This window comes from Salmo salar, chromosome ssa17 (assembly GCF_905237065.1).
Source record: "Salmo salar chromosome ssa17, Ssal_v3.1, whole genome shotgun sequence".
Taxonomy (NCBI): Eukaryota; Metazoa; Chordata; class Actinopteri; order Salmoniformes; family Salmonidae; genus Salmo; species Salmo salar.
The window spans coordinates 9,159,601-9,178,910 of record NC_059458.1 but is presented as its reverse complement, the minus strand read 5'-3'; the positions used below and the strand labels follow the sequence as shown (position 1 = coordinate 9,178,910).

Below are 19,310 nucleotides of genomic sequence, written 5' to 3'. Positions count from 1 at the left end.
GAACCAGGGTGGAGATAGAGAGAGAGACAGAACAAGATAGAGAGCAAGCTGAGCGAGAGTTGGAAAGAGGAAAAGACAGACAACAGAGAAAGGGAGACAGACTGAGAGAACGGAAACAGTGAGATAGAAAAAAGATGGAAGCAACATCAAATAGTTCATTCCTGCTCCTGTACCTTGTAGGCGGCCCCTCCATGAATGATGGACTTGATGAAGATGCCCAGGTCCTCGCCCTTCTCCCGGGACTTGTTGCCCTTGAGGCTGATGCCCAGGCCGGCCGAGCCCGTGTCGTTCAGGGGCACCTCGAACATCAGCTGCTCCCGCCCATCCTCCAACACCAGGGGACTTGCCTCCTCCCCTTTCTGAAAGAGGGATAGAGAAGGATGAAGAGGAGGACAGAGAGAGAGATTCTTTTGATATTGAAACAAGCATAGTGCAGTCAATAAAAACTCAAAAATACAATGCTGAGAGTGAAATAGACAGACACAGAAAGAGAAACACCTCATCAATGTGAGAACTCATCGAATGAGGATGACGGAGAGAGAGAGAGCGGGAAAAGAGGACGAAATAAAGAAGGTGATAAGGGGTTTGGGAGAGGTTGAGGGAGAAAGAGAAACAAAAACAAATGAAGAGGGATATTTGCATTATGGATCCAAGGTGGTGAAAAACAGGGGAGGAGGAAGAATTAAAAAAGAGGGAGAAGATGATGGGAAGCAAGAAGGAGCAGGTGGTGAGAAAGAGAGAACGAGGGAGACAGAGGCAACTCCATTTGAACATGAAAGGCACAGACAGAGCGCGTGCCATTTCAAAAGGAAACATAATAACCTTTTTATACATCCTTCTTGAGAGCGATGGAGGGAGGGCGACAGGGGGATCATTTAAAAGTAATAACCCATCCCTGGAGATACCCACTCTGCCATTCACTCGCGCTCCCTCTTTTCTCTCCCCTCTTTCCTCCTACTCTTAACGTGAACAAAATGACCCGGTGGTACGGGGAGCGAGAATTGGCTACCAAATGAAAGAAAGGGAAGACAAAGAAATGGAGACAAAAGAAAAATGTCTGTCATTATGACAGAGCGGTGAGAAAGAAAGTGGTGCTGGGGTTTTGTCACCAGGGAAACAGGCCTGTAAAGAGGTGCTTTGAGGCTCTTTCACGTCACCAGGCCTATTTTCCTGTGAGGAGGAGAGCGAACAACGCAGGTGAGGAAAAATACTGTGTGTACTGTATATGTTTACATTTGTTAACAATAACTGTGTGTGTTTTAAACTAAGGGACACAGAGTGTGTATGTGACGTGTCTGATTGATTTTTTTCACAGCTGCCCAATTTACAATCAAAAAGCTCATTGAGCTGCTTTCCTTCATTCCTTATGTTATTGGAAGCAGATTTATTTTGAACCTCCCAGGTTGCCATACAATATGGCCAGAGCTCTAGCGACAGAGGCAGGAAAGAGCAGCTCAGTGTAGCTTTACTGGCTTCTCATTATAATCCCACTGGTGTTGGGTGACATGCACCTGAGTCCTGAGGATGCCCTTGTTTAGCCAACAGAACAGCCCCACTGTTCTCCCCCCTGGGTCCTCAGCCTACCCCCTCAACCCTCTCTTTTCCTGAGTAGAGCCCCTAGGCAAATGGGCAGTCTAGTCTGGGCCTCCCTCTCATGGAGCGCCATCACCTCAAGCTATTGTGGAAACTCCATTGTACACTGAGTAGTAAAGATGGGAAGCTTTCATTCTGAATGCAGCGCCGTTGAGTCTGTATTCAACGGAGTCAGTGAGACGCAAGGATCCAGCAATCCAGCTCAGACGAGACACTTTGACAGTTGACGTGACAGATGGACAGGTCTCTTTGGGCATCTCTATCCCTGACACACATCCATAAGGGAGAGGAAGGGAAGAGGAGAGGTGGAATCTAAAGAGACGTAACAGCTGCAGGATATTCCATTGTCAGCGTGAGGGGATAGAAATTCCAGCAGCACTTTGCAACTAAAGAAGCGTTACATTTTTTGATGAATGTCTTTGGTTTGATCTGTTGATGCAAAGAGCTGTCTTATTGGGTCACTGTGTGGTGGAGTTCAAAACACACACACATCAGATATGTCCACCGTTCTTAAGGGACTAAACCACATTTATACAGCCAACTAAATCTCCCGGTGTGAGACACACACCCCTGGTGGTCCACACACACACATAAATAATCCCCCCCCCCCACTAATATCCCATAATACCTTCCTTAGGGGCAGAGCCAAACCCTTCCATTCCTGAGCCCTGTGGCTCCACTGGCGCACAACACGCCTCATTGTCTCTCCTCGAGTGCTTGTTAACAGGCTTTAAGAGGAGGGGAGACCACCCCTGATCAGAGGAACGAGGAAGACAAAAGGAACTTTTCTACCCATGGGGAAGAAGAAGAGGTGGGGGTGTAAGGAGACCGATTAATACACACTCCTTTGTCAGCCGGGCTTCTGAATAGACGCTTTCAAAGATGCAGATTAGAGACGAGAGCGACATTCAATTAAGATGAGATATCTCTCGCCACCGCTTGATCGGAGACGGACGAAGTCTGCCAATTATGGGAAGTAATGTTGGGTTCTTCTGTTCTCTGTACCTGTGCCTCAGTAGTGGGAGGAGAGAAAGCCAAATTGCTGATGTTTGGGATAATGGTGTGTGTGTACACGCATGTGTGTGTTTGTCAGCTTGAGTGGTTAGCTACAACGGATCCAGGACACAACCATCCTGGTGCCAATCCAACAATGAGAAAAGAAGTGCAGAGTGGAGTGGAGAAGAGAGGGGGCGCTGACAGGTCTATGCATGATGGGTATGCAGATGTATTAAGTGACCGCCACGCTGAACTTGTCTGAAGACGGATGGATGGACAGAAAGACAATTGGAGCATTGGACCACTTTTAAAGGCGAGTCGGGACTGATTGATCTACAAAATCACCTTGCATCACAAATAACTACTCAATATTATTTGTAAAATCAGTCAGTCAGTCTCAATTTATCCATGATAGATCACGGTTTTAATTCTCTGAAACACGACCAAACATACAGGTCTGGCTAGCTGCAAGGCCACTACGCTTTCTGTCTCATGACCACACTTCCAGGTTAGCCTTGTGTGACGTGACCCCTTGATCCTGCCCAGGGCACATCCAACCATCTCCCCAACCATAAATCCACATCACATCCAATCCAATCCGAGGGACAAACTAAACACTGACAATCAAGTCCAGATCAGGTTTTATCATCAAGTTTCTCTTGAAAAGCGAGGATCACACCTAAATATAGTCCCAGGCTTCACTTTCGGGACCCGCTCGCTACTTCTTATTGTCTAAGTAACCGGAGTCACGTTCTGCACATGTATAAATTGAACACAGTTTGAGATTTGACTGACTATTCCCTAACAATATTAATGAGTAAGTATCAGTAATTTCGATGGCAGTATACCCTGAGTGTACAAAACATTAAGAACCCCTCCCCCTTTTTGCCCTCAGAAGGGCCTGAATTTGCCAGGGATTCGTCATGTTAACTCCAGTTCTTTTCACAGCTGTGTCAAGTTGGCTGGATGTCCTTTGAGTGGTGGACCATTCTTGATACCGACGGGAAACTGTTGAGCGTGAAAAACCCACCAGCGTTGCAGTTTTTGGCACCTACAACCATACATAAAAATCCTTCTTTAACCTGTCTCATCCCCTTCATCTATACTGAGTGAAGTGGATTTAACAAGTGACGTCAATAAGGGATCATAGCTTTCAACTGGATTCACATGGTCAGTCTAGGTCATGGAAAGAACAGGTGTTCTTAATGTTTTGTACACTCAGTGTACCGTATGTAGGTTAAATAATGACATCATCCTAAACATAAGCCTGGAAAATGTCACATGGAAACATCAGTAGGAACTGCATCACCGTTTTAAGGTCCGAGGATATGGCCATTAACCCCTTCCAACAGCACAGTGGGAGTCATTCTGTCTCTGTGTGAATGACAGGATATCCAGCTATCAATCCATCGCTCACTACACCATGTTATTCTGCTGAAGAGCTGCATGTCAACAACTATGTTCAACACCTCACAGAGGAAGACAGGGCAGTTAACAAAGTGTGTTCTCCTCCACAAGGAACAGAGGGACGCTTTTCTGAGGGTATGTGTGGGTTGGTTCTTCTATCCTTGAGAGGACCTAAAATCCCCAAAAAGTCCCCACAAGGATAGTAAAACAAGGAAAATTCCCCTCGTGGGGAAATTTCACACGTCACCATGAGGACAAAGGCTATTTTAAAATTAGGGGTTAGAATTAAGATTACAATTACGGTTAGGGTAAGGGGTTAGTGGTTAGGTTTAAGAGTTAGGTTGAGTTTTAGGGTTTAGGCTACAGGTTTAGGTTAGGGTTATGGTAAGGGTTAGGTTAAGGGAAAAAAGGATTTTGAATGAAAATTCATTTTATGTCCCCACAAGGATAGAATAACATAACGTGCATGCAAGCTATGCCCTCTTGTTGCTGACAAGCCCAGAGGTGAAATATATTAGTTTTCCACAAACTGCTAAAAGCTCATGGGAAAATATATGTTGCCATCAAAACACAATGTGTGTGTGTGCTCGGACACCACACACACACACAAAACCGGAGATCGCAGTCCTTTCATACAAGTAAGGGTGGATAGGACATTTGATTACAATAGTGTGAGTTGTAATGTAGTTGAGTCTAACTGGCATTTTAAAGTCTTCACACAAATGCGTGGGCAATCTCATCATTTGGTCTTTTCATATTTTAATCTTGGGCTCATAGAAGAAACCATTCTCCTGTGGTCCACACACACACGCACCAGGTTTTCTGTTAGCCAGTAAATGGCGGCTTTCGGTCTATAAAAAAAAATATATATATATATTGTTCTCCCGAGTGAACAAAACTTGGTGTCAATACAGCCCTGGGTTCGATCCCAGGCTGTGTGACAGCCGGCCGTGACCGGGAGACCCATGAGGCGTCGCACAATTGGCCCAGCGTCGTCCGAGTTAAGGGGAGGGTTTGGCCGGCGGGGATTTCCTTGTCCCATCACGCTCTAGCAACTCCTTGTGGCACCAACTCCAGGCACCTGCAAGCGGACTTTGGTTCCCAGTTGGACGGTGTTTCCTCCGACACATTGCTGCGTCTGGCTTCCGGGTTAAGCGAGCAGTGTGTCAAGAAGCAGGGCGGCTTGACAGGGTCGTGTTTCAGAGGACACATGGCTCTCAACCTTCGCCTCTACCGAGTCCGTAGGGCAGTTGCAGCGATGGGACAAGACTAACTGCCAATTGGATATCACGAAATTGGGGAGAAAAGGGGGTAAAAGTACAAAAATATATTTGTTGCCGGCCAAATTGTCTGTGAGAAAAAAACTAAAATTATGCAAAATAATGCTTTTTATTCATTGATGGAAATACCAATGGATGTGCTACAACTATAGACTTCATAGGCTAACAAATCCTCAAGCTGCTTGGAAATTAGTGGCAGGTATGTGTGTTTCTATTTTTACTCACGCATAAGACGCAAGGTCCTCATAAGGGACTTCAGCTAAGGTGTACCCTGACTGGGCAAAATTGGCAAAGATTGTGTTGATTGTCCTTGTTTCCAGTGTGCCCGTTGAGAGGGGATTCTTTCTCCAAAACAGAGTAAATACGGCCTCAAGATTGCGCCTTCTTGTGGATAAAGTACGAAGGCTGATGGGCATCGCAAGCTGCTCATGGACAGTTTCGACTTCCCAACAGCAGAGGTTCTGTTGGGGTGGGGGACATACCATGGATCATTTAGATATTTGATTTAGAAATTTTAGGTCCCCTTTAGGTATGTATTCTTTTATTTGTTTTGGCCTTCACTACTATAGCCCATAGAAACATATGCACACACACACACAGCTATACTTGGCCCCTGGGAGATGCTAACCCAATTACATTAGAATGGGTCGGGGAGGATTTTTAAATTTTCATAAACATGTATTCAGGCCCGGTGTCATGTTCTGAGGCTAAAGAGATGGGTCTTTGTGTTGGGGGCTTTGTGAGTGCAGCTGCAGTATTAGGGTTGTGACTGAGGCATAATAAGGAGAGAAGACAAGTGTTATACATGTATGCATCAACTGTACAACAGACCACCATTTCATCTAAATGTGGAAGTTTAAGGTATTGGAATGAGTTGTGGTTGATTGTGTGTGCATGTGTGTGCGCGTGCCTGTCTGCATAAGTTCTGTGTGTGAGCATTGCTGAACTTGAGTGAGTGTGAACATGTACATGAGCTTGAGGGACATCAAACTATCTTTGAGGAAGAGGCCTGCAGAGAAGATAAGGAGTTGATATTTAAGGGCCTCTAACTTCAACAGCCCAGATAAAGACAGTTCAAAAGAACAAGACAAAAGAGGAAATCAAGAAGCGGATGTTGTGGAAATGTAGGGTATTTTAATGAGGGCTAATGTGAGCACTGTGTGTGTGTGTGTGCTCGTGTGTGTGTGTGTGTGTGTGTGTGTGTGTGTGTGTGTGTGTGTGTGCTCATGTGTGTTTATGTGTGCTCATGTGTGTTTATGTGTGTGTGTGCACGTGTTTCCATGTGAATATGCATCGTTCACTACAAAGCGTCAGAGTTGTCCCTCCTGAATGCTTTGAAGTTGAGGAAATTGAATAATGTGAATAATCACAGGAGTAGTGAGTGGCACACAAGGACAGAGCGCTGTTTCCGGAGAGGACCAACACACACACGCTGCTATAGGGTACCACCTGGGAAGCTGACGGGCAGCTTATTTAGATAAAGGGGGTAAAAACACACCACTCAGCAAGGAGTCAGAGAGGTCTCTGGCCACATCCAAACGGTCACTTAACACCCGTGTGTGTCGACACGCGCCACTTCCTGTGAGGCCGCAGGGATGCGTGTGTGACTTCCTGTCAGCCTCTGAGTCAACAAACCCAGATAAGGGCAGGAAGAGGAATGGGGCGCTGGGTACGTGTGCTGGGCCTCAATGGGTGTGTGTGTGTGTGTCTGCGCTTGTTTGTAGGCGAGGGCATGCGTGCAGGGGGCAAAAGGGCAGTTCAAAGAGGTTGAACGCCCTTCAATAGTAATAGAAAGAGAAAGACGTTTTGAGGGGTAACAACATTTTTAAGACAAAGAGGGGAAAGGTGGAAATTCCTGGTAACCTATCTGCATCACAGATCATGCAGAGTCAAGAGCAATTGGAGGTGGCTAGAGAGAGATAAAGGTGGGTGCTCTCACCAGCTCTCTGGGTAGGAAGAGATCCTCTTGTCTGACCACCACCACAGAGACACACTCCCCCTGCTTGGTGCTGCGCAGCATGGCCACCAGCTCCTCCTGAGTTCGATCAGTCATGTCTACATCGTTCACCTACACACACATCACAGGAAACAGTTCAAATATGTACAGTATATACACAATGTGCTTCACAGTGCATAAATACATAGAATACATACTTCCACCTAGATATTTAAAAAAGTTTAATGACCACCTTCCAGAAACAAAATACAACTAGTTTAATCAGCCACAGACGGCACTGTTTTAATACTTGAAAAAGTGCTTCCTTCCTCCATTCCATGAAGCAATCACTGATGATTAGAAATGAATGGACCATTGAATGCCATGTGGTGGAAGACAAGTTCACCTATCGAATCATGCCGAATCAGTCATTACTTCAAGGATGGCAGGAAGGAAGGATGCACTTTCAAGGAATTCAAAGGTTAAATGACTGTTTCACCTCCAGGATGCGGTCGCCAGGCTGCAGGCGGCCATCTTTGATGGCGGCGCCCCGGGGTAGGATGTTCTTGATTAGGATGGGCCCCGGGCCATGGACCGTTGAGTCCCGGGTCACCACGGTGAAACCCAGCCCCTCAGTACCTGGAGAGCGAGAGAGGGGCGGGTCGGAGGGGAGGGGAGAGAGAAACAGGGAGTGAAAGAGAAATATATACGATAGAGGGACAGAGAGAGAGGGAAAGAAAGAGAATGAAGGAGAGAGGAAAAGAGATTAAAAAACAAGAGAGAGATAGAGTGGGGGACAGAGGGATTTTATCAGTTATCCTGATAGTCTTTGCTATACTATCTTTCCCATCCTTGATTAGATTGATTAGGATCCCCATTGGGGTCTTACTGGGGTCCAACAAAACGAAAAAGAGACTTTTCAAAATACTTTACAATTTACATACATTTAAAAACATTAACATGTAGTGTGTGTGTGCGCGCATCTATCAGTTCCACATATGTCAGTACATACACACAACAAGTAGGTGACATGGTGAGGGGCGTTGTGAGGTGTTGCTTTATTTGTTTTTTAAAACCAGGTTTGCTGTTCACTTGCGCTATATGGAGATGGATGGAAGTTCCATGGAATAATGGCTCTGTATAATACTGTATGTTTCCTTGAATTTGTTCTGGATCTGGGGACAGTGAAAAGACCCCTGGTGGCATATCTGGTGGGGTAAGTGTATGTGTCAGTGCTGTGTGTAGACTATGCATTGAATTTTGAATTTCCAACACATTGTTTCTTATAAAAACAAGAAGTGCTTTCCTCAACTCTTAGCCAAGAGAGACTGGCATGCATAGTATTAATATTAGCCCTCTGATTATAATGAAGAACAAGACGTGCTGCTTTGTTCTGGGCCAACTGCAGCTTAACTAGAGAGGTGTTAGAATACTCATACTAACCACACTTTGGTCATAGTATGGATATAGTTAGTATGCAAAAGTTCCCGGATGTCGTACAAAATTCGAAGCCCCCTATCCACATCAATGAGACAGTAGTGGAGAAGGTGGAAAGTTAAGTTCCTCGGCGTAGACATCACGGACAAACAAATGGTCCATCCACACAGACAGCGTGGTGAAGAAGGCGCAGCAGCGCCTCTTCAACCTCAGGAGGCTGAAGAAATTTGGCTTGTCACCAAAAACACTCAAACTTTTACAGATGCACAATCGAGAGCATCCTGTCGGGCTGTATCACCGCCTGGTACGGCAACTGCTCCGCCCACAACCGTAAGGCTCTCCAGAGGGTAGTGAGGTCTGCACAACGCAGCACCGGGGGAAAACTACCTGCCCTCCAGGACACCTACACCACCCAATGGCACAGGAAGGCCAAAAAGATCATCAAGGACACTGCCTGTTCACCCCGCTATCATCCAGAAGGCGAGGTCAGTACAGGTGCATCAAAGCGGGGACAGAGAGACTGAAAACAGCTTCTATCTCAAGGCCATCAGACTGTTAAACAGCCATCACTAACATTGAGTGGCTGCTGCCAACATACTGACTCAACAACAGACACTTTAATAATGGAAAAATGTATGTAATAAATGTATCACTAGCCACTTTAAACAACGGCACTTTATATAATGTTTACATACCCTACATTACTCATCTCATATGTATATACTGTACTCTATACCATCTACTGCATCTTGCCTATGCCATTCGGCCACCACTCATTCATATATTTTTATGTACATATTCTTATTCATTCCTTTACACTTGTGTGTGTATATAAGGTAGTTGTTGTGAAATTATTAGGTTAGACTACTTGTTAGATATTACTGCATGGTCGGAATTAGAAGCACAAGCATTTCGCTACACTCGCATTAACATCTGCTAACCATGTGTATGTGAGAAATAAAACTAGATTTGATAAATATGAAATATACATGCAGAGGAAACTATTACCGTACTTTAGGGCCCATAATGCAATTCTTCAGGAAATGGGCGTGTCTTCACATCGTTTTCAGATTTGAAGTAAATGGTGGTAAATATGCAGCCGAAGTACGAGAGCGGATACAAATGCATTGCTTTAACTAATTATGACAAATGTTAAGAAAATGTTGAGCAATGTAATAAAGTAATGACTTTTCACATAAGTTACTTTACACGTTGTGTTGGCTGACAATTTGTTAGCAACGCTGTCCTTACGAACCACATATCATTACAGCAGTATGTTCGCAAAATACCTAACGTTAGTTGGCTGCTTATACACCAAACTTGCCAGTATATTAACTATAGGCTAAGTAACTACCCACCCAATGTTTATTGACCTGATTATTCCCGTCATTCTTAGCGTAGCTAAATGGTATAGTCGTTGTAGTTCTCAATGGACATTTGGGTGCGTTCGTAAATTCGCTCTGGCTATCTACTCCGATTTCACAGCACTCTCGTCTGAGTGTACCAGAGCGCAGAATAATGAATTTACAAGCGCTCAACACCGGTTGAATATGGCTGTGTCAGTAAATCTCGTCAAAAAAAAAGCGCAATTACATTTCTGCCAGCATCACAGTTACAGTCACAACATGAAAACTGTCTAACCAGCTCTGCTAGGGTGAGTAAAATGGTCAGAGTGGTCTCATTTGTGTCTGGAAGTAACTAGCAAACTAGTCAACATGAGCATGGGTGCTTGACTGCCGTTGTAAGGCCAGAACGCTCCAATCAACCCTAATACTCCGCCTGAGCGTCCAGAGTGCACTCCGAGTGTGAAACACTCTGAATTTACAAGTGCACTCTGGCAATCCAGATTGAATTTAAGAGCACACCCAAATTCGTAAAATGTCTAACTAGTAATTTGTTATGCTAACTAGCTAGCAAGAGGTTGCATAGCAACAGCACCAACTTCCGCTAGACAGGTGAAGAGCAAGTACGCTCAACTGACAAGTTACTGTTCGTTTACAGTATACTAAAATGAACTAATAGTACACTGCTCAAAAAAATATAGGGAACACTTAAACAACACATCCTAGATCTGAATGAAAGAAATAATCTTATTAAATACTTTTTTCTTTACATAGTTGAATGTACTGACAACAAAATCACACAAAAATAATCCATGGAAATCCAATTTATCAACCCATGGATGTCTGGATTTGGAGTCACACTCAAAATTAAAGTGGAAAACCACACTACAGGCTGATCCAACTTAGATGTAATGTCCTTAAAACAAGTCAAAATGAGGCTCAGTAGTGTGTGTGGCCTCCCTACAACGCCTGGGCATGCTCCTGATGAGGTGGCGGATGGTCTCCTGAGGGATCTCCTCCCAGACTTGGACTAAAGCATCCGCCAACTCCTGGACAGTCTGTGGTGCAACGTGGCGTTAGTGGATGGAGCGAGACATGATGTCCCAGATGTGCTCAATTGGATTCAGGTCTGGGGAACGGGCGGGCCAGTCCATAGCATCAATGCCTTCCTCTTGCAGGAACTGCTGACACACACCAGGAACATGAGGTCTAGCATTGTCTTGCATTAGGAGGAACCCAGGGCCAACCGCACCAGCATATGGTCTCACAAGGGGTCTGAGGATCTCATCTCGGTACCTAATGGCAGTCAGGCTACCTCTGGCGAGCACATGGAGGGCTGTGCGGCCCCCCAAAGAAATGCCACCCCACACCATGACTGACCCACCACCAAACCGGTCATGCTGGAGGATGTTGCAGGCAGCAGAACGTTCTCCACGGCGTCTCCAGACTCTGTCACATGCTCAGTGTGAACCTGCTTTCATCTGTGAAGAGCACAGGGCGCCAGTGGCGAATTTGCCAATCTTGGTGTTCTCTGGCAAATGCCAAACGTCCTGCACGGTGTTGGGCTGTAAGCACAACCCCCACCTGTGGACGTCGGGCCCTCATACCACCCTCATGGAGTCTGTTTCTGACCGTTTGAGCAGACACATGCACATTTGTGGCCTGCTGGAGGTCATTTTGCAGGGCTCTGGCAGTGCTCCTCCTGCTCCTCCTTGCACAAAGGAGGAAGTAGCGGTCCTGCTGCTGGGTTGTCCACGTCTCCTGATGTACTGGCCTGTCTCCTGGTAGCGCCTCCATGCTCTGGACACTACGCTGACAGACACAGCAAACCTTCTTGCCACAGCTCGCATTGATGTGCCATCCTGGATGAGCTGCACTACCTGAGCCACTTGTGTGGGTTGTAGACTCCGTCTCATGCTACCACTAGAGTGAAAGCACCGCCAGCATTCAAAAGTGACCAAAACATCAGCCAGGAAGCATAGGAACTGAGAAGTGGTCTGTGGTCACCACCTGCTGAACCACTCCTTTATTGGGGGTGTCTTGCTTATTGCCTATAATTTACACCTGTTGTCTATTCCATTTGCACAACAGCATGTGAAATGTATTGTCAATCAGTGTTGCTTCCTAAGTGGACAGTTTGATTTCACAGAAGTGTGATTGACTTGGAGTTACATTGTGTTGTTTAAGTGTTCCCATTATTTATGTTGAGCAGTGTATATATACTATATACTCATTATGTATGGGTATTCGAACACAGATTAGGTCTTTCTTTGTAGCACTTGATCATATGACTGGACAATAATCAAGATAAGATCAAATTAGAGGCTGCAGGACTTGCTTTGTGGAGTCAAAAAAGCAGAGCCTTCCTTCAATATGGACAGACCTGTCCCCATCATCATGACCCCACATCATCCCATCACGTCGCAATAAGGTCACTTGGTGTGCCAATAAATGGAGGGCGACATCTCTCCACTCACCCTGCATTCTGTGTGGGGTTTAGTGGGTTCCTCCTGAGTAAATTGGTGATCAACTTCCACTGGTCTGCTGTGGAGCCCTCTCTGCTGGCACCCTATTCCCTTTAAAGTGCACATGGGCCCTGGTCAAAAGTAGTGCACTACAAAGAGAATAGGGTGCTATTCGAGACGTAACCTCAGCCACAAAGCCAGAGGGACAACTGTTTTCTTATGTGGATTAAGAGGAGGGCTGCCTTCAATTTCACATGTGAGCAGGCCTCACACTGCCTGATGGAGGAAGGTGAAGGGAGAGAAAGAAGGAGAGGGGAGGGAGGGAGAGAGAGCGAGGTATCCTGAGATATCATTCCCTCCCATGGCACCTCTCCCTGTGGACACAGTGTGTGTGTGTGTGTGTCCAAGCTCACATGTGTATCTATTTGTGTCTGCGCGTGCATGCCTGTGTGTGTATGTGCCTCCAAGCAATGAGTGAAAACTGCCACCATGGTGAGCAGTGGAGAAAAGCCAAAAAGGCGTACTAAAAGATAGTGAGCGATCAAATCTCATCTGGCACCTAAGCGTCTGCCCATCTTCCATTAATGCTTCTAAACCTCCTTGCAGTCACTCACGCTGGGAGAGAAGTCTTTAAAGGGGTAATCATTAGATGCTACATCCATTTTTGGACTTATAAATGACTGGTATGTACCCATTGATTCTTGAAGAACATAATTTATAAATGCCTCATGAGCTTAGTTCAAATGTCGGACCCCATCAGATCACAAAATATAAGCTTGTTTGCTCCCGAGTGGTACTGCAGTCTAAGGCACTGCATCTCAGTGCTAGAGGTCTCACTACAGACCCTGGTTCGAATCCAGGCTGTATCACAACCGGCCGTGATTGGGAGTCCCATAGGGCGGTGCACAATTGTCCCAGCATTGTCCGGGTTCGGCTGGGGTAGGCAGTCATTGTAAATAAGAATTTGTTCTTAACTGACTTGCCTAGTTAAATAAAAAAAGGTTAAAAAAATTTTTATGTACTCAAATGTTTGTAAACAAAGTAAATGTACAAAAAAAATAATCACTATATAGCTTCAAAACATGGTTAAAACTACTTAAACTATCGATTTGAGAGTGGTTACATTTCTCCATCCCCATGCCTCAGCTTTTTACCGAAACAGGGGCAGGGATCAAATTGTTATTGTTTCTACAGCTGATTGCCACTTTAACCATGGAAGAGCACAACCACATAATCTCTAAATCTGGGTTTACACAGGCAGCCCAATTCTGATCTTTTGGCAAAATATCTGATATGACAAAATAAGAGATTTGGGCTGCCTGTGTAAACGCAGACTAAGAATTCAGTTTTCAATTAAAAACTCTGATATGTCCGTTGTTTTCCACGATGATTCAATTCATGATTTAAATTTCCTTTCACTGAATCAACTGGATTGGAAACTAAATTGACCCCAACACGGCAAGACCTTATACCTTTACAAAAGAACAAAAACCTGTTGAAGATCCGTTTTGATCGAAATGTTGTGAACCAATAAGGTGGTGGATCATCTTAGTGTGCTCTATAACACATACAGTGGGGGGAAAAAAGTATTTGATCCCCTGCTGATTTTGTAAATTTGCCCACAGACAAAGAAAGGATCAGTCTATAATTTTAATGGTAGGTTTATTTGAATAGTGAGAGACAGAATAACAACAAAAGTATCCAGAAAAACGCATGTCAAAAATGTTATAAATTGATTTGCATTTTAATGAGGGAAATAAGTATTTGACCCCCTCTCAATCTGAAAGATTTCTGGCTCCCAGGTGTCTTTTATACAGGTAACGAGCTGAGATTAGGAGCACAGTCTTAAAGGGAGTGCTCCTAACCGCAGCTTGTTACCTGTAAAAAAGACACCTGTCCACAGAAGCAATCAATCAGATTCCAACCTGTCCACCATGGCCAAGACCAAAGAGCTCTCCAAGGATGTCAGGGACAAGATCGTAGACCTACACAAGGCTGGAATGGGCTACAAGACCATCGCCAAGCAGCTTGGTGAGAAGGTGACAACAGTTGGTGCGATTATTCGCAAATGGAAGAAACACAAAATAACTGTCAATATCCCTCAGCCTGGGGCTCCATGCAAGATCTCACCTCATGGAGTTGCAATGATCATGAGAACGGTGAGGAATCAGCCCAGAACTACACAGGAGGATCTGGTCAATGATCTTAAGGCAGCTGGGACCATAATCACCAAGAAAACAATTGGTAACACACTACGCCGTGAAGGACTGAAATCCTGCAGCGCCCTGCTCAAGAATACATATACATGCACATCTGAAGTTTGCCAATGAACATCTGAATGACTCAGAGGACAACTGGTGAAAGTGTTGTGGTCAGATGAGACCAAAATAGAGCTCTTTGACATTAACTCAACTCACCGTGTTTGGAGGAGGAGGAATGCTGCCTATGACCCCAAGAACACCATCTCCACCGTCAAACATGGAGGTGGAAACATTATGCTTTGGGGGTGTTTTTCCGCTAAGGGGACAGGACAAGTTCACCACATCAAAGGGACGATGGCCGGGGCCATGTACCGTCAAATCTTGGGTGAGAACCTCCTTCCCTCAGCCAGGGCACTGAAAATGGGTCGTGGATGGGTATTCCAGCATGACAATGACCCAAAACACACAGCCAAGGCAACAAAGGAGTGGCTCAAGAAGAAGCACATTAAGGTCCTGGAGTGGCCTAGCCAGTCTCCCATAATCCCATAGAAAATCTGTGGAGGGAGCTGAAGGTTCGAGTTGCCAAACGTCAGCCTCGAAACCTTAATGACTTGGAGAAGATCTGCAAAGAGGAGTGGGACAAAATCCCTCCTGAGATGTGTGCAAACCTGGTGGCCAACTACAAGAAACGTCTGACCTCTGTGATTGCCAACAAGGGTTTTGCCACCAAGTACTAAGTCATGTTTTGCAGAGGGGCCAAATACTTATTTCCCTCATTAAAATGCAAATCATTTTATAACATTTTTGACATGCGTTTTTCTAGATTTTTTGTTGTTGTTATTCTGTCTCTCACTGTTCAAATAAACCTACCATTAAAATTATAGACTGATCATTTCATTGTAAGTGGGCAAACGTAGAAAATTTGCAGGGGATCAAATACTTTTCCCCCCCACTGCAAGCTGTGTTTGAATACTCATACTAACAGCACTAACTATACTATTTGTGACGTGAATTGAGTATATAGTATGCTTAATATAGATATAGTTAGTATGCCAAAAGTTCCCAGATGACGTACTAAATTCGGCAAAATACGAAGTATACATGCAGTGGACACCATTTCTGTGCTTTTAGGGCCCATATATATATTTTTATTATTAGTATTTTTATTTAACTAGTCAGTTAAGAACATATTCTTATTAACAATGACAGCCTACCGGGGAACAGTGGGTTAACTGCCTTGTTCAGGGACAGAACAACATATTTTTACCTTGTCAGCTCGGGGATTCGATTCTGCAACCTTTCGGTTACTCGTCCAAAGCTCTAACCACTAGGCTACCTGCTGCTCCACAATGCAATTCTTCCGAAAATGGGCATGGCTTCATAACCTTTCAGATTTGAAGAAAATGGCTGTTCCGACGAGAGCGGATACAAACTAATTATGACAAATGTTAAGAAAACGTAAAGTCATGCCTTTTCAAATAAGTTACGTTACACGTTATGTTGGATGACAATTGGTTAGCTATGCTATCCTTACAAACCGCATAGCATTACAGCAGTATGTACTGGTATGTTAGCTAGTTACCTAACGTTAGTTGGCTACTAATACATCAAACTAGCCAGGCAGTATATTAACTATCTGCTATCTAACTAACTAACCAACGTTTATTGACTTGATTATTCACGTCATTCTTGCTACGTGGTATAGTCGTGCGATTCAATGGCTATCTATTCCGATTTCAGAGCACTATTGCGCAGAATAATTGACGAAAGCGCAACACCCGTTGAATATGGCCGGTGTCAGTAAACGTCTGCAAAAAAAAGCGTCATTAAATTGTTGCCAGCAGCAGAGTTACAGTTAGCTTGGGTGCTTGACTGCCATTGAACGCTGGGATCAACCTTACTCCTTGACCAGAGCGTCCAGTGTGCGCTCTGAACTCTCCGAGAGCGAAACGCTCTGAATTTATGAACAGACAATCTGACAACGCTCTGGATTTAGAAACGCCCAGAGCACACTCTGGCACTCCAACTCGAATTTACGAACACACCCGAAAACATAAAATGTTTAGCTAGTCATTTGTTAAGCTAACAAGCTATCAAGAGGTTGCATAGCAACAGCATCAACTTCCGGTTGACAGATGAAGCTCTATTACACTCATCTGAAACGATATTGTTCATTTCCAGTATACTAAAATGAACTAATGGTATATACTCATTAAGTATGTAGTATACAGTATGTTAGTATGGGTATTTGAACACAGCTATAGTGTCCCCCTTTTCCATAGTGCCTCCATACCTTTGTTCAGGTCAATCTTCAGCTTCCGGCCTCCCTTCTGGTTGGTCAGGTTGGCCAGGTTAGGGAGCCCAGTGGGACTCTTTCCCCGGGGCAGAGGGCTCTCGCTGCCCCCCATCGCTGTAGGGGAGGCCCTATCCCGATCCCTGACCACCAGGGCTGGGGACACACTGAGGGGCATCTCCTCTGGGATGTGCCCAGTCTGGTGCTCCCCTAGCGGGGTGAGAGAAGCTGGCAGATCAGGGGTCTTGGAGCGTAGGATATGGAGGTCTGGACGTCTCGGCTCCAGTTTGGGATTGATCTGTTCTGGTTTCACAGTTTCTGGTTTCACTTCTGGTTTTGCGTCCATTTTTTGGTGGATCATGAGGGGGCTCTTGGCTTTGGGGATGTAGTCGTGACCGTCGGTGAAGAGCTGCCCGATGAGGCGTTTCTCGTAGCGCTGCTTGTTGGCCAGCGGCAGGATCTCCAGGCGCACCAGAGGGGAACACATGGCCTGACGGAACACTTCCTGTGACCTGTGGGTGTGGGAGGAAGATACATCATCAATGTCCGTCTTCGGAGGACATGACTGAAGGTTGAGAATACTGTGATATCAGACTTGATTGTACGGTTTTCCACTGTGTATTTATGGAAATGAGTTGGAAGATCACACTGTCACTCTAGTAGTAGTTACTAGTACACCAAGCACAGAGCTTCCATCGGTATCAACACCAGTACAAACTCAAGCTTACTACCATCAAGAGTCAATTCGCTAGAGACAAGTAATCTATAGTAGTAGTCACTAGTAGTAACTGGTTATCCAGGACCAGGCCAGCCGTGTCAGACCTATTGTCAAGGTCCAAGGTCTAACAAGGTCCATCTCTTTTACTGGGCATTTCATTCAGGTACGGGATGAGACAATCCTCCTTGATACCCCACCAATTCTCTCTCTTTTTACTGTTTGTCTCTCCCTTATCTTTCTCATTCACTAGCCCTCACAGCTACTGTCCCACTCCTTTTGAAGTCTAATCAATGTTGTGATAGTACTAAATTAACCTCTTCCCGACAACAGTGAAGCGAGAGAATGAGTGTTTCTCGCTTTGGTTTTCTCTCTCACACCCTTTTGTTGCTGTGGAGATGTGGTGTGAGATAAATCCAGGAATAGGGAGGATTTGTAAGAGCAGGGATTAAGGGCTCCTAATAAAAGGGAAACTGAGTGACAGACCGGCCTCACAATGGTAGACGTGTGATAGTGTAGAGCAGGCTTGCATCCAAAATGATACAAGGTTGAGTCTCAAATGGGAACCTATTCCCTACATAGCGCACTACTTTTGACCAGGGACTTATGGGCCTGGTCAAAAGGAGTGCACTATAAAGGGAATACGGAGACATTTGAGACTCATCCTGCGATAGCGTAGAGCCGAGGTACGTACTGGGCAAATGTCTTGTCCATTAGCTCGGTGCCGTTAATCTGAACAATGCACTCATCCTCCCGGAATATGCCCTCTCTCTTGGAGCGACTGTTCGCTTCGATACCTTTAATGTGCAGGCCCAGGGTCCTGAGAATGGATGAGAAATACAGTTTGAACACACACACACAAACAGCCTTCAACGTATGGGGAGAGAATGTGTCAGAGTGAGTGAGTTACAGTGAGTGAGTGAAAGTAAATGTGTGTGTTCCTCACCGTCCACTCAGCGAGGAGCAGTAGGGGACGACGTGGATCCCCAGCGGCCCCTGTTCTCCAGAGAGTTCCACTGTCTCGGTCAGGGGGCTGCAGAGACAAAACACAAACTATCTCACTCACACACACAAAAATGTTAACAGGAACACAGAAACACACAAATAGGAACACACACACAGTAAAACATACACCCACATCACTTTTCTAGAGTACGTTCAGTCTTTACATTTACAAGCTTTTACTGACACTTGTGACACACACACACACACACACACACACACACACACACACAGGGGTTAAAGCAACAAACAAAAAATCTGATCGATTGTCTGGGGCCAAGTTAACCTCCCCTTTCATGTAAAAAAGTAAAGACCATGTTTCTAGGGAAAGAGGATCATTTTGTACATGTATTTACCTGCAAGTAAAACCAATTCTAATCCCCTTGTTTAGGGGGTCCGGTGACTTTTTACTCCCAAATTAATAAACATTTAATTATACTGACACATTCAAAAGTATAATTTCCACCTGCAGAAATTAGCCCAATAACATACTGGTAAAAATAATTTACAAATTATTATGTTAAAATCTGTGCCATTAGCTTATTGCTAATGGCACATCTGATCATATAGACCATGGATAGGCTATATTATCAGATGTACCATTAGCCATAAGCATTATCACCTGTAGCCCAAATGATGCAG

General features: G+C 44.9%; 1 protein-coding gene across 4 annotated transcripts in view; it reads right to left on the bottom strand.

The window, feature by feature from the left end:
* LOC106575104 (partitioning defective 3 homolog B) overlaps nt 1-19,310 on the bottom strand; it is a 188,408-nt gene that overhangs the window by 91,778 nt on the left and 77,320 nt on the right. For all 4 annotated transcript variants that reach the window (XM_014151297.2, XM_045698766.1, XM_014151298.2 and 1 more), the window contains 6 exons: nt 18,613-18,699; nt 18,361-18,486; nt 16,952-17,463; nt 7,712-7,851; nt 7,216-7,344; nt 174-359 (listed from right to left, as the gene is read on the bottom strand). In XM_014151297.2, the coding sequence (XP_014006772.2) occupies nt 174-359; nt 7,216-7,344; nt 7,712-7,851; nt 16,952-17,463; nt 18,361-18,486; nt 18,613-18,699 (1,180 nt within the window). The remainder of the gene's footprint in view (nt 1-173; nt 360-7,215; nt 7,345-7,711; nt 7,852-16,951; nt 17,464-18,360; nt 18,487-18,612; nt 18,700-19,310) is intronic.